Here is a 19871-nt window from a genome sequence, read left to right on the forward strand (position 1 = left end):
ATAACTCTAAAATTGTATGCCAGAACCTCCAACCAAAGACAATTTCTGGTATTGTATGGCACTTTGGCGTATGGTAACCTTAGGCACGATTCTGAAAAGGATCACTTCACTGTGTACTTAGTGCTCAATCCTATCACATGTAACTGAGTTACACTCACATACCTCAAGTTAAGATATAGCCCTTAATGACCACAGGTCGGTACAAGGACTAGATAGGGGAATATGCTTCCCCCTATTTTATTCCTTCAGGTCAGTGGTCACTAAAAAGCCTTATCACTATACTTACCATGTACACACACTTTCTATGGAGGCTTTGGCAAACTTAAACTGTCACCTTTGTGACAAGTTCTCTTTGCAGACAGGGAAACACTTCAATGCAGGAAGCTCTGAGACTCAACCATGAACCTGCAGTCCGACAACTCAAGAAATATGAGGTGCAGTAAAGGCACCTTTTCTCAATGACTGACTTTTGCAGTGTTGCAGACATGTGTGCAGGCATTTGTTCACGACACTGAACACCCCCAGAACTTGAGTTGCCCAGTGTTTTAATGGAAAACGTGTCGTAACGTGTATGGTACTCTATTATATTGCATATTTCCCCTTCACCTGTCCACTCTGTATATTATCGTAATCCTCATACTGTATTTTGTGTTTGCCCCAATACAAGTAAAAAGCATGAGCTGACGCACACCCAACATTTTTTGTAGAGGTGCTGCCTGCTGACTGATGGAGAGAGAACTGTATAAAAAGAAAGTCACACACTCTATATATACTCCCAACAATTGAATGGGTAAACAACACAAACACATTGTTATCACCAACCTTTGTTGCAGTGTTTATATAAGTCTTACACTACATCTTTATATCTTTAACAGGATGCAATTCGCTAGATGCTAGGGTGGCAGGTAGCCTAGTGGTTAAGAGCGTTGGGTCAGTAACTGAAAGGTCACTGTTTTGAATACATGAGCCGATTAGCTGAAAAATCTGTCGATGTACCCTTGAGCGAGGCACTAAACCTGAATTCCTCTTCTAAGTTGCTCTGGATAAGTCTGTCTACTAAAATGTAAATACAATTCTTGTCATCAACAGTAGCGTGAGTTAATTACGGACATAGTATTGCAGCTCAACTATTATACTCCTGAGCAAACATTCCATAACTGCAGGTGGCAGTATATCTTCAACCTTGGCTTCATATCTGTTCAAATAACACACTCCAGGTGGCAGTATACAGCTTTTCAGTTTGTTTGCCAACTCATAGAAGTAGTAGAAGAAGAAAATGGACTACTTGAAAATGGCGATGGCCTCACCATTACAGACGCCATTAAGGCACAGATATAATGTTGCAATTTCCATATAACTCTGTGGACTCTGCCTCTGCTCCCCCCCTTGAGTTTGTTAATTCATTAACATGTGATTGAAGTGAAAATGAACAACACCACCAACCTCACACTTGTGTTTTCTCTAAGGAACGGAAAAAGGGATGGAGGGATGGATGCATTTCATACAAGAAAAAAAACGACTATTTGGAGCATATTGGAAGATAAGTCCTGTCATCATAGCCCTTATCTACTGTGAGAATAACCTTACTAATGCGTTTTGATGTGCCTTTCTTGTGTTTGATTGGTTATATTGATTAGTGCTTATTATATGAATACATGTAAAACATGTTTTACTGCACTTATGTTAATAGGCATTCCCTATTTTACGCTTGGGGTAGAGCTCATGGGTAATGTCTTTCCTGGGTTTCTGGTTGTGAAAGAAGACTGAACTGGTTTCCATCCAATCTTTTTAGGCAAGTAAAGTACTGCATGTCGGATAAAAAAATGTCACAACAGACCTAATGGAAACAGCAAATTTGTTGATAAACTTTCCAAATTTCGACAAAACAAAGTTTCAAGGTTTATTTTTCTGTGTTGGTAAAATTAATTGTGTTAGAAATGGCAGAGGAAACGTTAATGCGTAAATATTGCTATAATAACCATCATATTGAAGTAGACTTGGGAGTCACGCAATGATATGTTGTGCTGAAATTTGTTTTTATTCATGTAGGCTACACTACCTAGGTATCCATCCAATTGGCAACAAAAGTTTCAGGCAAATATTTAAAAAAAAGCACATTTTTTCCCACCAGATGTGTTTTTCCATAAAATGGACTTGTTGTGGATAAAAGGCTGTGCGTGATGATGTAATCAATCAATCAATCAATCAAATGTATTATAGAGCCCTTTTTACAACAGCAGATGTCACAAAGTCCTTAAACCCAGCCTAAAACCCCACAGAGCAAGAAATGCACATATTGAAGCACGGTGGCTAGGGGAAATCCCATAGAAAGGCAGGAACCTAGGAAGAAACCTAGAGAGGAACCAGGCTCTGAGGGGTGGCCAGTCCTCTTCTGGCTGTGCAAGTGGAGATTATAAGAGTACATGGCCATTAAGGCTTTTCATAGCCGAGCATTCAGAGGTCGAGACAGCAGGTGCAGTGGAGATAGAGAGAGAGAGAGAGGGTAGAAACAGCAGGTCCGGGATAAGGTAGCATGTCCGGTGAACTGGTCAGGGATCCAGGGCATACTACAGTCATGCCCGCAAAAAATACTACAGTGAATACTACAGTAAAGTCCGTAAAAGCACTACTATATTTATATAGTATATAAATATAGTAATACTACAGTATTTAGACCATAGTATACTATAGTATTTTTTCATGTGGGTTAGCTTTGAATTTTTTTTGTGTTATTCTTGACACATTTCTAAATGCATTGTATCCACACTTGTGGTTGTACTATGTTTTTAAATAGTCAAATAAAATCAATCAATCAAGGGATACTAAAGTGTGGAATATAGTATTCGACAGTATACTACAACATTCTATAGTAAGCACTACACAATCGAGTTGGAACCTCAGAGGAAATCTCCTGCATGAGCTCCCGAAGGACAGCACGTTCAAATCAAACCAGCATCGACAAAGTTAGTAGCTAGCAGATCGAGGGATCCAAAAGTGTGTAGTGTAGTATTCTACAGTATAGTACAACATTCTATAGTAAGCCTGGCTTACATGATCGAGGGGGATACTACAGTGTGTAGTATAGTATTCTACAGTATACTACAAAATTCAAAAGTAAGTACTCTCTCATGATCAGAGGAGAATACAGTGTGTAGTATATTATTCTACAGTATACTACAAAGTCTATAGTAAGCACTACACGATCGAGGGATACTACACTGTGGAGTATAGGATTCTACAGTATACTACAGTTTACTACAGAATTATATACTAAGTACTATAGTATTCTATAGTAAATTGTAGTATTTCTTTTACGTGGGTACCCCTGACATAGGCTGAATTGTCACGCCTTGGTCTTAGTATTTTGTGTTTTCTTTAATTATTTTGGTCAGGCCAGGGTGTGACATGGGTTTATGTTGTTGTATTTCGTATTGGGGTTTTTGTATTCGTATAGTTATTTCATGTATCGCTTTTTTTCATTAAAGTCATGAGTAACCACCACGCTGCTTTTCGGGCCGACTCTCTTTCAACAAACGAAGAACGCCATTACAGAATCACCCACCACACTCGGACCGAGCAGCGTGTTAACAGGCAGCAGCGAAGGGAGGACGTTATGGACAGCAGAAGCTTGGAGGTTACGACGTGGGAAGAAATAGACAGGAGGGCGGTCGACCCAGAGAGAGTGCCGGAGCCCGTCTGGGATTCGCTGGAGCAGTGCGAAGAGGGCTATAGGAGAATGGAGTCGAAAAGAAAAACACGGCGGCACAGAGCGAAACCCGAAAGTCACCCCCAAATATTTATTGGGGGAGGGCTCAGGGAGAGAGTAGCAGAGGCAGGAGTCAGACCTGAACCTACTCTCCCTGTTAATCGTGAGGAGCAGCGATATAAGGACTTCTGGTCTTGGGAGGAGATATTAGACGGAAGAGGACCCTGGGCTCAGCCTGGAAAATATCGCCGTCCCAAGGAAGAACTAGAGGCGGCTAAAGCGGAGAGGCGCTGGTATGAGAAGGCAGCACGGCGACGCGGATGGAAGCCTGAAAAGCAGCCCAAAAATATTATTGGGGGCTTAAAGGGAGTATGGCTATGCCAGGTAGGAGACCTGCCAAACTCCCTGTGCTTACCGGTGGGCTAGAGAGACCGGGCAGACACCGTGTTATGCTATGGAGCGCACAGTGTTTCCAGTGCGGGTGCATAGCCCGGTGCGGTTCATACCAGTCCTTCGTATTGGCCGGGCTAGAGTGGGCATCGAGCCAGGTAAGGTTGGGCAGGCTCGGTTCTCAAGAGCTCCAGTGCGCCTGCACGGTCCGGTCTATCCAGAGCCACCTCCACACATCAGTCCTCCGGTAGCAGCTCCTCGCACCAGGCTTCTTGTGCGTGTCCTCAATCCTGTAGCACCAGTTCCAGCACCACGCACCAGGCCTTCTGTGCGCCTCACCTGTTCAGCACAGCCAGAGCCTTCCTTCCCTCCTGCGCTGTCGGAGTCTCCCGCCTGTTCAGCGCTATCAGAGCCTTCCTCCTCTACAGCACTGCCGGAGCCTCCTGCCTGTTCGGAGCAGCCTGAGCTGCCAGTCTGCAGGGAGCTGTCAGTCTGCAAGGTGCTGTCAGTCTGCATGAAGCAACCAGAGCTGTCAGTCTGCAAAGAGCTGCCAGTCTGCAAGGAGCTGTCAGTCTGCAAGGAGCTGCCAGTCTGCAGGGTGCTGTCAGCCTGCATGGAGCAGTCAGAGCTGTCAGTCTGCATGAAGCAGCCAGAGCTGTCAGTCTGCAAAGAGCTTCCAGTCTGCAAGGAGCTGTCAGTCTACAAGGAGCTGTCAGTCTGCAAGGAGCTGCCAGTCTGCAGGGTGCTGTCAGCCTGCATGGAGCAGTCAGAGCTGTCAGTCTGTATGAAGCAGCCAGAGCTGTCAGTCTGCATAAAGCAGCCAGAGCTGCCAGTCTGCAAGGAGCTGCCAGTCTGCAAGGAGCTGCCAGTCTGCAAGGAGCTGTCAGTCTGCAAGGAGCTGTCAGTCTGCAAGGAGCTGCCAGTCTGCAGGGTGCTGTCAGCCTGCATGGAGCAGTCAGAGCTGTCAGTCTGCAAGGAGCTGTCAGCCTGCATAGAGCAGCTAGATTCGCCAGTCAGCCATGATCTTCTAGATCTGCCAGTCAACCAGATTCTTCCAGATCTGCTAGTCAGCCATGATCTTCTAGATCTACCAGTCAACCAGATTCTACCAGATCTGCCAGTCAACCAGAATCTTCCAGATCTGCTAGTCAACCTGAATCTTCCAGATCCGCCAGCCAGCCAGGATCTACCGGAGCCTACTACCGACCTGAGCTTCATCTCAGTACTGGGCCTCCTCTCAGTACTGGGCCTCCTCTCAGTACTGGGCTTCCCCTCAGTTCCTGGCTGCCCCTCAGTTCCGGGCTGCCCCTCAGTCCCGAGCTGCCCCTCAGTCCCGAGCTGCCCCTCAGTCCCGAGCTGCCCCTCAGTCCCGAGCTTCCCCTCAGTCCCAAGCTGCCCCTCAGTCCCGAGCTGCCTCTCAGTCCCGAGCTGTCCCTCAGTCCCGAGATGCCCCTCAGTCACGAGCTGCTCCTCAGTTCTGTGGGGTTCTGGGTGAGGACTATTAGGCCATGGTCGGCGGCGAGGGTGGATGAACTAGGAAGGGGAGGAACTAGGACATTAATGGAGTGGGGTCCACGTCCCGAGCAGGAACCGCCACCATGGACAGACGCCCACCCGGACCCTCCCTATGGTTTTGAGGTGCGTCCGGGAGTCCGCAGGGGGGGTTCTGTCACGCCTTGGTCTTAGTATTTTGTGTTTTCTTTAATTATTTTGGTCAGGCCAGGGTGTGACATGGGTTTATGCTGTTGTATTTCGTATTGGGGTTTTTGTATTATTGGGATTGCGGCTGAGTAGGGGTGTTGTATGGGCTTGGCTGCCTGAGGCGGTTCTCAATCAGAGTCAGGTGATTCGCGATGTCTCTGATTGGGAACCGTATTTTGGTAGCCTGGTTTCGCTTTGTATTTCGTGGGTGATTGTTCCTGTCTCTGTGTAGTTTCACCAGATAGGCTGTAATTAGGTTTCACGTTCCGTTTGTTGTTTTTGTATTTGTATAGTTATTTCATGTATCTCTTTTTTTCATGAAAGTCATGAGTTACCACCACGCTGCATTTCGGTCCGACTCTCTTTCAACAAATGAAGAACGTTACATGAATAAATCTATTACTTATAATACATTTTATCAAAGGGTGATTTTTTTCATTAGTCTTGTAATATTGCATTACATGGGATTGATTTTGACTTTGGTGTAGATATAATCTGTATGTGCACAAATTGATACAATTAAACCAGTTGTTCTCTGTTATAAGTAAATTGTAAACTGTAAATTCTCCTTCAAATCCCTGGGTGAATAATAACTTGTTTGCTGTCCTAAAAATAACTAACACATGATGGTGACTGCTTATACCTCCTGAATCTGGGTCAGACTGAATCTGTGTCTGAAATGGCACCCTATTCCCTATATAGTGCAATACATTTGACCAGGGCCCATAGGGCTCGAGTCAAAAGTAGTGCACTATATAGTGAATAGGGTGCCATTTCAGACAGATCCTGACACACCCTTCTGATGTATGTAAACAGCTGCTTGATAGAGTGGAGTGTCATGTGGAATATAGGCCTGTCCCATTCCACCATGGTGACCACATTTTGACATCCTAGGCAGCAGCATGTGAGGACCTTTACACACACTGAGCATCATGTGTTTGTGTCATAACTGAATTATTACGGTTAAAGTGTTTCTGCGAGCCATTGTGTAAACAGCAATTAGCCTTGGGGTCGTTTTTGAATTACGGAGACATTTGTGCCCTTCAACTTTGCAACCATGAAAACACTTAAAATGACAAATAGTTATTCATCATGCTTGTGTTTATATTGAACTGTTAATGAATGTAAAACATAATGCAAGTCCTCTATACTGTAAAACGTGATTAAAGTAAAGCAAATGTGCTTGTCCCAGTAGCGATGAGCAGAGTTTGACATATTCTTGGGATTTAGAGATACTGTATCGAGGTATTATTTGGAATGATAGAAAGTATACAAAAGTATTCAATATATTATATAGATCAAATTCCATGCCCAAATGCCTTAAAGAATGACCCATGGTGTCACAAAATAATTGCGTTTTGTATTTTGAGCATTGATTGTTATAGACTGCTAATGTGTACTGGCACACAAAGTAAGTCATGTTTTTTTTGCCCCTACACTTGTTAGCAAGCAGTAAGAAAGTGAAACAGACAGACACTTACAGAAATATCCTAATAATCACAGAACGTTCCATCAGTCTTCATCATACAATAGGGAAAGAGAAAAGGTGTTATCACGATGCCGAGTCTCGGTGAAAAAGCTGGATGAATGTGATATCATCACCTTGCCCTGGCTGATGGCGCATGACTCTCATAATCGTGACGCACGGCTCTAATGTCACTCCAATGTCACACCTCACCCTCAGACGTACACAGCCACTTCAGCCACATGGCTCTCATGGACCTCATGTTGCGGAATATCCTGACATTGCTCAAATGTGGCTGATGGACACAAATACATCCCCCTTTTTAACCTGTAGATGAGAATTTAAGATATTAAGGAAAATATTATTTGCCATGTTAGCTAAACATTCCTCTTATTTCTCTTTGCACAGATAGAAGAGCCTCTCTGTGTGTCTGCCCTTTTAAGAATGTAATTGTGTCTCTCTGTGGCTAAAAATGTCCACATGTTCTTTTGCACAGCTAAAGGGTGTGATAATCCTCACACAGGAAGCTCCCGAAAGCCCCTGACAAGCGGTTGCAGCTGTAGTACCCCGATCACAACCAACAGCTAAAGTTCAAACACGCCCCAAGGCGCTAGCTATCAAGTTATTCGAATTGAGCACAAGCTTATGGTATTGACCACCTATTTAATCATATTGGTGTTTGCTGGGAGAGTCTTTGATGTATGGTGAAGTTAGCTACATAAATCATGAGGTGAATAACTGCACTTGGTTTGAAAGAGACATTACATTTCGTACAGTGTGTGAAGAGAGACCTGCTTGTCCAGATTGGCAGTTGCACTGTGACGCTATAGGGAGTATACAGTACGCGAACTAGGCTGCGTCTTATGTTCTGTCATCCCCACTCTATTTGGCAAAAGAAAATCTGTGCCTTGGAAAACAGCCTTTCACACTTTCTCAAGGCATGAGTCAGATAGAGACAAAGAGATTGAATTCAGTTACATTCAGTTCGGTCTATATTGTATATTAAGAAAACCATTTCAACACACCAGAAAGACTAATATACACAGCATTGTCTTGACATGAGAACAGATTCAAACTGTCTCAAGCTGATATGCGGTAAGAAGTGGACTATGGTTTTCACACTTTCTGTTTTCCCAATCAACCATACATCAACATTGACCCATGATAGTGTTGTAATCTTACTATTAGGTATATACCCCTTGCATAACTTCTTCCATGTTTATTTACCAAGAGAACGCGTACAATAAAGTTGTCCATGAGCCCTATACATGAGCCCTATACAGAGCCCCATACAGTATCTAACGAATCTAACAGTAATGCATCAGAGTACAGGAAACGGATGTGTCATCACAAAGCCCTAACAAGCCTGGATGGGAGCGAATTGAAATCGAATACGTCTGCTAAAATTACAACCACACTCACTACTGCTTGACAACCTCCAGTGGTGCCATGCAGAGTTCACCTCCTAAAGGTCAGTGGTGTGATGGATGGAGTCCAACAGTAAGAATAAGGCATGAGATGTCTTCATCACAGAAACGGACGGTGGGCCGGTCCATCTTTTTGTAAAATAAATAAATAAAATGGCCCTGTTAAGAAATGTTATTATGATTTTGATGCAGAATGATCATCATTTGACTAATGGGCTGCTGTCCCATTTCACGTCCACTGACCCAAAATAGTTTAGTGAACTGGCCCATTTGACCCCAGTGTGTCAGAAATGCTTGGGACGATTTATGGTCCCAGTCCGCCCCTGCTTCATCACAAAAGTCCTGCATGCAGTATACTTCACATTGTGGGAAATGTCTACATGTTTTTTTAAATGTCCCCCAGAGTACTGTAAATACACATGTGGTCAATTATATTATTTGTTGAAAGATTGCAGGAAATTTAAGTTTTTTTTCTACTACTGCTGTTATCAGAAAAGAGATTCATAGATATAATAGTTTTTGTTAAGCCTATTAATTTATTAAATAACAAAGTAATAACATACTGTAAATTGATATTATGAATCTGGAGGCATCTGTTACAAAATACATCTAATTTAGACTGTTTTAAAATCAGTTTAATTTACACCAAATACAATAATGCAATAAAAGTTGTTATAATCAATAATCCATCTAAGCAATGGTCCACAGCTTTGTAACTGGTGTGTTGTTTGAACGTAAGGCTTTGAACTAATGTGTTCAAATAACATACATGCTGCCAAGATGCATCAATAGTATGGCCAATGTGTAGAAAAGCCACATAACATTCTATTAGAAAAATAATATTATTGTGTGCTCCATTGAACTGAAAAAGGGTCTGCCTTGAACTAGGTGACGCTCATAAGAGTATAGCTAATTAAAGGTTAATATCCTTGCCTGTTAATATCATTTTAATAAGAATGTTATTATGTTATTTAATAAGAATGTTAGAATATATATATATACATACACAGTATTTCACGTTTTTAACGTACATTTACATGATACTCTTTGCAGTATGCTACACACCAATCGTTTTACACTTTTGATATTTGCGAGTTCATGTATTCTCAGATGAGGCATAATGAAAAATAATTCAACTTAATTGTGGGGCACTTTATAAACACTGGCATATATTTTCACGGGTCTCGACCTATTCTATTATTTCCTTTCATCGCCGGTTTCTCCCCCTGACAAACCAGCCAGATCACAGATAACAAGTAAAGACAGAAACAGGCCAGAAAGTCATAATGGTAAGCAGCAAAACCAAACACCACAAACAGGACGGTGTATAACAGTGCTTTTGAGAGATTATGCCAAGAAAATGTTTCTCTCCACCACATGACATTGCTCCTGGTGCTATCCTGCCCTCCCTCCACAACGGGCACTGCACTTGTAGATTGATGCTCCACAGACACTGTGTCTGGCTGATCTTCCTGGTTGCTTGTCTCATCCACAGACTCACTGATGGACGGCATGGACAGCCTGCTGCCTCTTCTACTTATCGAGGGCCGTTTCCCAAGACTCAGGTCCTTGTTTCGCTGCTTCTGTGCAGCCCTCAGACTGTGCATGTACAGCTCCATCTCATCATCTGACGGGGACTCTGTGGACGCGTCGTCCGCCTCAGCCCCACCTTCACCCTCTTTCTCATGGGCAGGTTCATCTGTTTGAATGTAGGATTCCCCGTCTCCTTTGATGGAATCCATTTCCTCTCCTCCAAGATGATTGGTGTCCGGCGTTACGTCATTGTAGCAAAGATTTGACACTTTATACGTCTTTAATGTATTTTCTTCTGGGCCTGATTTTTCTGCAACATTTACATTTGTGCTCTCACCCCCCTTACACTCACAAGGATTGCCCATTGGCTTGCTTAACTCATCCACCAATTCATTTTGATCACCGAGTAATTCCACATCTACTTTGTCTTTCTCTGCTTCCTCCTCCTTCTCTTCCTCTACAATCTCCTCTTCCTCCCACTCTATCCATTTCACATCCCCCTCCTCTAATTCCTCCAGTTCTTCTTCAACAACCATCTTGTCCTCCATTTCTTTCTCTATTTCCTCCTCTCCTTTCACCAGCTCTTCCTCCACCCTTCCTTGTACCTTTTCCCATAACATAATTTCTTCTTTGTCATTATCCACCTCTTCTACTGCCAACTCGTCCTTGGTCACCTCCTTCCCCACTTCTTCCTCTGTTGCCTCCACCTCCCCTACCTCCTCCAACTCCCTTTCCCCAGCCATCATCTCCACTTCTACTTTATCTTCTTCCCATTGGCCCTCTTCCACATATTCCCCCATCATCTCCTCCTCTTCCTCTTCCACAGTCCCCTCCCAGTCTTTTTCTATTATATTGTTCATCAGCAATTGTTGTCCATCACTTGGACCTTTCTCGTTCTCTGTAGGAACTACATCCTCCTTATTTTTCACAATGACCAGGTCATCTTCCTTATGAATATCTTCTTCTTTGAACATTGGGACCTTGTTAGTGTCTTCATCATAATCATCCTTTACATAGTTTGTCATCTCGCCTTCTTCCTCACTATAAACCTTACTGTCAATAGAATGCCTGTTTTCTTCATCACCAAAGGTGTTTGACACTTCAACTGATGGTTCACCCTTCACTTGATCCGTTTGTTTTCTCATCAACTTCTCCAATGATGTCCAACCCTTAACGACAATGGGATCCTCTTTTAACATTGTCCCACTGGTTTCTTCCTCCAGTGTGTCTGTACAGGTCACAGCTACGCTTTGGTGCTCAGTGGGGATCTTTTCCTCCACCTTTGTTGTTGAAGTGAAAACCTTTAGGTCAGCATACACAGGCTCTAGCATGGCTATATATGTGCCTACTAATTCTGTGAATGTGCCTGTTGACCATTCGTCAGTGTTGGCTGGGGAAGGGTTCTCCATTTCCTCTGACTCATCAGGTCTCTCATATCCACCACTGTACCCCTGCATATTCATTTCAGCAGAAACATGTTTAGACCCCATTTCAGTTTGTGACCGTAAGAGACTGCCTTGTGTTGTGTCTATCAATGTTTGTGTTTGGGAAAGTGTTGTGTCTGGAGGAGTTTGTGAAAGTGTTGTGTTTGGTAATGGAGTTTGTGTCTGGAAAAACTCGCTGTCCTGGTGGATCTTGGACTGGGGAGGCAGAATGTTCTCTTCAGGCCCCTGGAGGCCTGAGTCCTCTTTGGGGATTTGTGCCCTGAGAGCAGTAGCAGTGTGCAGGGCTGTGTGAGCCCTGGGAAAACCTCCTGCCTTTTCTGACAGAGGTTCAAGTTCAGACTCTTTTTCTGCACTTAATCCAAAGATGAACTGTCCTTGGTTTGATTCAAGATATTGCTGTTGATCTACAGGCTTTTCTTCAGGTGTCCCGTGGGTATCAGCTGAAACACAGGAGTGAGTTTCTACGTAACTCTGGACTGTACAGGCTGTTGAATCCCTTCCATGCAATGTCCCCCTTGTTAGATTCCCAATATCGGTTGAGCTCTGGCTCTCGCTCACCACTCTACCAAATACCTGACAGTATAGTGGGGCCACAACATTTCCAAACGTAAAGCAATTGGTCTGGCTGCCTGGGTCTGAGCCTGCTGTGCTGTTCTCCAACCTCACAGTGTTATCTGAACGTGTTCCTTCTGTGCTGATGGCAGATCCACCCTTCTCAGATGCCATCTGCATCAGAGCACTTCCTTCCACTTTAGAAACAAACGTATCACCATTTTGGCACAGAGCAGCGGGTTGATCAGTTAAATCTGACTTGTTGCTGGGGATCGGTGAGGCATGTTCCTCTCCCAGCTCAGATGGGGCTGAGCTGACCATTGAGTCTATGTTCTCAGGTTTCACTGACTCCTCACAAGACGTGCTGTCCCTGAGACCAGGAGACAATTTGTTGCACGTAACTAGAGAATCTGAAGTCGCCTGCAGCCCAAACTTTTTCCTGTGCTGTGGTGGCAGTGGTTGTACCACAGGCCCATTTGAAGGTGTTTCCTGTGGGAATGTGCTTTCCTGTAGGATCTGTGATGGTTCCACTGCTCCCTTCTCATTCTCTTGGGTCTCATCCTCTCTCTGAATGAAGTATTCCTGCACCTTCACCAATCGTGCTGCCGTTCGTCGGTTTCTCCGGATGGAGTTTTGGCTGCTCTCAATCTGTCAAACAGCAAGAAGGATAGATTCAATTTAGCTTTCTCACACAATGCCTCCTCAATTGTTAGGCTAGTTTGGGGATGATGACATTTAGATTGGCACATTCAGATTAAATATTGCTCATGACCAAGCCAAAATATATTTTTAGACATTTAATTTTGGCACCCCAAACCAAATCTCACATGAGCACTGGCCTCTGGCCAGTAACATTTGAATGTTTGAGATTGTAATGTAGCCATTGCAATGTGTTGCTTAGTCACTCATGTGACCATGTAACACATCTCTAAGCTCCTGTCATGGAATATATATAAATACTTGGCATTTGACTCAAGTGTCATAAATATGCAACTAGTACAGTATGTTAAAGTAGTGACTACCAGGGCTCGGACATCAGTGATCACATGACATATTGAGAAAGAGCAACAGGGTTCACTGTCTCCTGTTTCTGAGGTCACCTCAAGCTGTTTAAAGATGACCTATAAAGAAATCACTCCTCCATTTCCTGGTTGCTAAAATTCTAATAGTTCACTTAATTTCAATTTATGTGACAAAATAAGCAAGTTTAGTGTAGAGAATCATTGTACCATCTAAACTGCTGTGAAATATATTTTCAATAACCAAAAACATTGCATTTTCAGCTGGTATACAAAACCGAAAGCAAAAGACACAAAAACGAAACTTAGAGCACATAGAACAGGTCTACCGCTTCTTATACTTGCTTTCAATGAGCATGACAGATCTTTAACACACAGTTCTATGTGAATTTAGTGGGTCGCTCAAAAAGTTACATATTGCAGCTTTAAGCCTAACCATTGCATTTTACCATGCCATTTACTGTAGATTACATAAAAACGCAATTAAACCTTGCATTAATCATCATTGAAGGCCACAATAACAAGTAAGGCTCATTTGAAAATCGTACACAAAAGTTATGTCAAGCTATGTATCACAAAAGCGTATGTTGTAAGAAAACCATGGATACATGACTCATCTGTAAAACTTCTGAAACCCAAATGCTGCAGGTGTTACTCACCAGTAATCTCTGATGATCATCTTCGAGTGCTCCTGACTGAGACTCAGAGATGTTCACACTAGTCATCTCTCCTCCACGTTTGTTTACATCTAGAGAGAAAAATCACAATTTACATTAGTTAATGATTTAATGTAATTGATTTAATGTAATTGAATTTAGTGTATGGCCGAGTCATTTAACTTTTTAATGATTTAGTACAATGAATGATTACCTGACGATTCATCACTGATTGATGACCAGTTTTCGTCACAGGGAAATTCATGACTGTTAATAAATTAAACGAAAGCTCAGAAAAAAAGACCCAACAACAATTGCCCAACATTTACTGTAAAATCATAATTTCATAATAAACTGCAAGTTGGCTTATTTTTAGGAAGCAAATATATCTAGATATATGTAAAACGGTGTATTTTGAGGTGAGACATTATCAATGTGAAAGCATCAAAGCTTTCACATGACTGGACCATTAGAATGGACCACACATTTTCAGAAACGTACTGCTGTAGCATTCAATCATTCCAGCAATCTACACACACTCAAAACAAGCCTGTTTTGATTAATCTGATCATCCTCACATGTTGGCCTTCAGGATGCTTTTCCTACGCCCGTTTTCGTATTTTTGTGCTTTATCTTTCAGCTCTTTGACTTTCTGGTGACAAAACATCACATAGTTCCGGTCACTATTGTTGGCCCAGAAAGTCCCAACAGGGGTCTCATACCGGAGACAGAAGTCCACTCTGGCCCCCTTTTCCCCAAAGGGGGGCACCAGGGTGAGCTTGAAGGAGAAGCAGTCAGTGTCTCCATTGCTGGACCCTGGTATGAACTCTGCCAGCAGGTCAAAGTGCGTGACCCAGGCATCCAGAGAGGTGCGGATGTACACCATCTTATCAAATGAGACATTGAGAACACGGACCACGCCCCTCAGTATCGTAGTCCCGCGGAGTAACTCAATGCTCTCCAGCTCTAGCTTCTGCTCCTGAACCCTCAGGACCATGGCTTCTTCGGACGGTGGAGGAGTGTATAAGGAGGACAAGTAGTATTCCTCTACCTCTTTCTCTCCCTCAAGGGCGTCGAAATTCAGCGGGATGGTTATGTCCCACGAGTCAAACTCTTTCACGTTCACCAGGTTTTGGCCGAGGGCGTCCGCAAAGGACACCCTCCTGGAGCTTGACGGCGTCAGCTCGAGCTCACAGTCCTTTAAGTCACTGGAGCTCCTTCTCCGTGGAAGAGGGGAGGACCTGGGCCTGATGCCACCGATCACCTCCGCATCAATCGCCTCGTTCCCGTCCCAGGTGATGAGCCCTGGGACACCCAAGAGGCTGCTGACCCCAGTGGGTCTTGGTTCAGCCGCAGCAGACTCCATTGGGCTGTCTAGAGACAGAGTGAAGGGGAATCGCAGAGCCAAGTTCTCTGCTTCTCTCTGGCAACTGACATTCAACATGTTGTGACTAAACAGATGGAGTCGAGTTACAGATGACATTGTAGCGAGGGCCAGCACTATAAATAGGTCAGAAGGGACTTCAACTATGCTGTGTGGGCTCAGGAGAACACTGAGAAAATAATATCAATGGCTGTTCTTTGAGACACTGCTTCACAACAATGATATAAATAGTCAAACATTTGAGATATAGGCTGATCTTAACTAACTTCGTTATTTGATTCAAACTAATCTCGGCACCCAGAACCAGACCTCGGGTGAGCACTGTTAAGTCTGTCACCAAAACAAACATTTTCTAGGATAGTTTGTTGTCTCCTATGTGTAATGTTATGTTAGTCAACTTCTCCTAATAAGGGTCAAAGGGTTAATCATGTCATAAATACTGGATAAAACACGTTTTGTTATAAAGGTGAAACTCCTTGTATAGACACTTCAGGTTAACTGCCGACACGTCCCAAATTGTTTAAAATATTAGAAGCCTTTTTTTCTCTCAGAATGACAAACTCTGTATTACGTGGAACATTACATAATTTGCTTCATCAAAAATGACAAGTGTTAACCCCCTTGTGCAACTCAAAATGGCAAACAATGACCACATAGCTCCAGTCTTATCTCAGTGAGAGTTAGCTAGCTGCGTCTTGTAACAACTCACAATCTACAGTTTCCGATTTGATGAATGATGAATGTTTCATGAGAGTTGACCTTTTATCTGTGAAGGAATGTGGCACGCAGGGACTGAATGTGGTTAAGAAAAGAGGAGAAACAAAAGAGTCAAACAGACCGTGCAAACCATCACAGGAAAGACAAGTAGCCTACAACAGAAATGTCTTTCCACTAACACCAAAGCATGTAGGAAGGCTCTCAACAGACACTCTTAGCATTTGTGCTGTAAAGCTGACTACTAAAAGTCATGACAAACACAGACATGGACATAGAGAAAAATAAGTTAGAAGTAGAGCCAGTAGAAGGGAAGGTCAGAGAGGTATAGGCAGGCGGAGAGGCTGGAGGACTCATTTCCAAGGAGACATAGATAGAAGAGCTGGGGTCAGCGTCAGGCAGGGATGCAGAAATTGCTCCAGTAAAGAGGGAGTTACTCAAGACAGGCCTCAGCACTGTTCGCGATGACATCCCACAGAAACATCCAGCCTGCCGGGTGACATTCAGTCCGAGCCGCTCTCAGACAACAACACCTGGGACGGTGAGGACACAAAACATGGCAATCCAGAGCCCTCTGCAAAGCCCTCGCTCTCCTACATCGCCCTGATCACCTAAGCCATCCTCTCCGCCTCCTCTTGGAAGTTCAACTTGGCCTACATCTGCAGCACCATGGAGGACCAGTTCCCCTACTTCAGGGCCTGGGTGTTGGAGGTCAAGGCCATGGCTGGAGAAACAACGTGAGGCACAACCTGTCCCGGAATGAGTTCTTTGTGAAGGTTAATAAAAGGACCACAATGTAAATAAGTAATTATTGTGTTATCCTTGATAGTTTAAAAAAAGTAGGTATTGGCAGTTTATATTTGTCAAAAAAATGTAATCAATAAATCAAGGTGGGACACTGTGAGGATGGGAAGGGCCACTACTGGGACATCCACACAGGCCACCTGGGAGACTTCCTGCTGGGGGATTTCAGGCAGCACAGGAAGACCAGGAGGAGCAAGTGCCAGAGGGAACTGGAGGCCGGGTGCAGTACAGCTGGCTCTCATGGCTGGATGAAGCCACAGTGCCATCCACAGAAACCTAGAGGTTATTATGACACTACTGGATCTGTGGACTGGACTTCACTATCACTCACAGAGGCTTCATGGAGGTGGAGTGAGATCTATGGGACCTTAGAGCTGTGGGAACAGAGAGATGGTGCTATGATCATCCCATGACACCAACTTGAAAACTGCATAGCTGGGACATACATGAACAAAATCATGTGTGCATGACCGGGGTAAAAGAGTCATGTAACAGGATGTTAGTGAGACCTCATCCCCTTAACTCCCTATTGGGCTGCCAGTGTAGGTTCCCAGACGTCAAGGACATTATATTCCCTGAGGCATATTTTTCAAATAAATGTATACATTTTTTTACTGACTGTTTTGAGGGATACTACAACAAGAAGATTAGATAGGGATGCATATCTGACTCAAATATTTATATATACACTAGATGATTGACAGGGTGTGCTGTTTTGAAGCACCCGCGCCTGCCTCCAGTTTGGAACTCCCCCACCGTTGTAAAAATATATGCTCTATAGAAATGCATTTATTAATGTCTATATTTGTTTTTGCCACATTTATTCTATTTCTTAACGTATACTTTAAATTATATTATGTGCGCTCAACATAAACATAAAAAAAGATCAAAAAAATTCCTTAAAGTAGAATTGTTCCTGAAAAAAAATACTAATACTACTGTCCCCACCACAACAAAAAAAATAACTTAAATGCATGTAATTTTAACGTAAATACTGTAGAATTCAGTGGAGGCTGCTAAGAGGAGGACGGCTCATTATAATGGCTGGTACAACGCTAATGGCATTCCGTGGAAACCATGCGTTTGGTGTATTTGATACCATTCCACTAATTCCACTCTCACCTCCCCATTTAAGGTGCTTACCAACCTCCTGGGGTAGAATTCCATTCATTCCGAAGGAGGACTGCTCCTTCTGGGGAGTGCCAGTATGTCCGACCGGTGGCTTCAAATCCTCTAATTGGCCAATTCATAGCATCATAAATACAGGGTTTATACACACCATTGATCTGACTAGATTGCATCATGTATCATGACTGACAAAATTGAACTTCACTTGGTTTATTTTGCTATCCCACATACTACATGTTTTTTCCCCCTGACATTTCTACGAAACCTCCATTCATTTAAATCTTTGTTTTTTTGCACATCTTGTTTTTTAATATCAAATGTTATTTACCTCTAGAGTCTAGACTATTGATATAATCAAATGTTGTCATGCTTTAATTCCTTAATGCTGTTCTATGATACATACTGTACACTGTAGGCATTTTAAAATTAAACCTGAACAACAGTCTGAGTATCAACAAATAGGTTCAAGCTAAAAAAAAGACTCAACTCAACTCAAATTCAACAAAATAATGAACACAACACACTGAATTTGAAAAGGGAAACAATTATATTACACCAATTAAATATAAACAAACTTTTCAAATGTTATTAATCTTATGTGATTATGTGTGTCCTCTCATTCTCTCTGCACCTGAGACTGCAACATTCTCTTCCGGATTTGCAATGACAGCTTTTGCATGCAATGGCAGTTAAATGGTATTGGGTATTAGAATATCTGAAATAATTTGTTTAAGCAATCAACTAATGTAACATTGAACTGTGACCTTATTTGTTAAAGTGATACAGATTTTTTTTTTAACACCATCAAAAATATAATGGCCCTCAAGAAGAAAATAAAGAGATTTTCTGTTCCAAAAGTAAAAAATACCCTAAATGATGACTCCAAAATAACTATATATTTTTTAACAACACCACATTTAACTTACCACATCTTTCTTAGATCATATCCAATTTGAAACATGTCATCTTCATCTCCATCTATACCCACCCACTGGGCAAAACCTGGTTGAATCAACGTTGTTTCCACATAATTTCAACCCCAAAATTATATGGGATGACTTTGAATCAATGTGGAAAACTGTCATAAATGTAAGGGTATTTTGTTTCAGTCAACTTTGACCTAAATCAAACTAATTCCCATTAGTTGACAACTCAAACTAATGTAAATCATAACTAGACATTTGTCACGCCTTGGTCTTAGTATTTTGTGTTTTCGTTATATATTTGGTCAGGCCAGGGTGTGACATGGGTTTATGTTATTGTATTTTCGTATTGGGGTTTGTAGTATTTGGGATCGCGGCTGATTAGGGGTGTTGTATAGGCTTGGCTGCCTGAGGCGGTTCTCAATCAGAGTCAGGTGATTCTCGTTGTCTCTGATTGGGAACCGTATTTAGGTAGCCTGGTTTCGCTTTGTAATTTGTGGGTGATTGTTCCTGTCTCTGTGTAGTTTCACCAGATAGGCTGTAATTAGGTTTCACGTTCCGTTTGTTGTTTTGTATTTTGTATCGTTATTTCATGTATCGCTTTCTATTAAAGTCATGAGTAACCACTACGCTGCATTTCGGTCCGACTCTCTTTCCACAAACGAAGAACGCCGTTACAACATTGAACTGATGTCTGTGCCCAGTCGGCACAGTCATTTGAGAGTCATTCCCAATCATGATGTAGCGAACAGTCTGGATAAGGATATTTCCTATTGGGAACATGGAAAAAAACGGTCATCCATCTCAGAATTCCAAGCTGGGAAACTCTGGCATCTTTCTAGAGTGCCGATTTTCTGACCTGAAGATCACTGATTTCATGATTTGACCTCAGTTTTTTTGAGTTCCCAGTTGTCTTGAAAGCACCAATATTGGACAAATGTACAGGTGGACCTGAACTGGAGCAGCGAAAGCAGTGAGGCATTGCGGGAGTATAGGGTTGATTGGCAGATTGTTTTTGTAACAA

The 19871-nt window shown here is 42.8% G+C and overlaps 1 protein-coding gene across 1 annotated transcript; it reads right to left on the reverse strand.

The window, feature by feature from the left end:
- Nucleotides 1–8238: 8238 nt before the first annotated feature.
- Nucleotides 8239–15338, reverse strand: ppp1r3ab (protein phosphatase 1, regulatory subunit 3Ab). The gene is made up of 4 exons (XM_035790707.2): nt 14473–15338; nt 14109–14161; nt 13898–13986; nt 8239–12867 (listed from the first exon to the last, which is right to left on the reverse strand). Exons 1-4 carry the CDS (start codon nt 15336–15338, stop codon nt 9865–9867), a joined length of 4011 nt encoding a protein of 1336 aa, XP_035646600.2. The 3' UTR covers nt 8239–9864.
- Nucleotides 15339–19871: the final 4533 nt, after the last annotated feature.

This window comes from Oncorhynchus keta, chromosome 17, assembly GCF_023373465.1.
Source record: "Oncorhynchus keta strain PuntledgeMale-10-30-2019 chromosome 17, Oket_V2, whole genome shotgun sequence".
Lineage (NCBI taxonomy): Eukaryota > Metazoa > Chordata > Actinopteri > Salmoniformes > Salmonidae > Oncorhynchus > Oncorhynchus keta.

Coding starts and splice junctions, on each gene's coding strand:
- ppp1r3ab (XM_035790707.2), bottom strand. CDS start 15,338: ATGTTGAATGTCAGTTGCCAGAGAGAAGCAGAGAACTTGGCTCTGCGA. Junction 13,987..14,108: donor AATCAGTGATGAATCGTCAG/GTAATCATTCAT, acceptor TTTTCTCTCTAG/ATGTAAACAAACGTGGAGGA. Junction 12,868..13,897: donor ATGATCATCAGAGATTACTG/GTGAGTAACACC, acceptor GCTGTTTGACAG/ATTGAGAGCAGCCAAAACTC.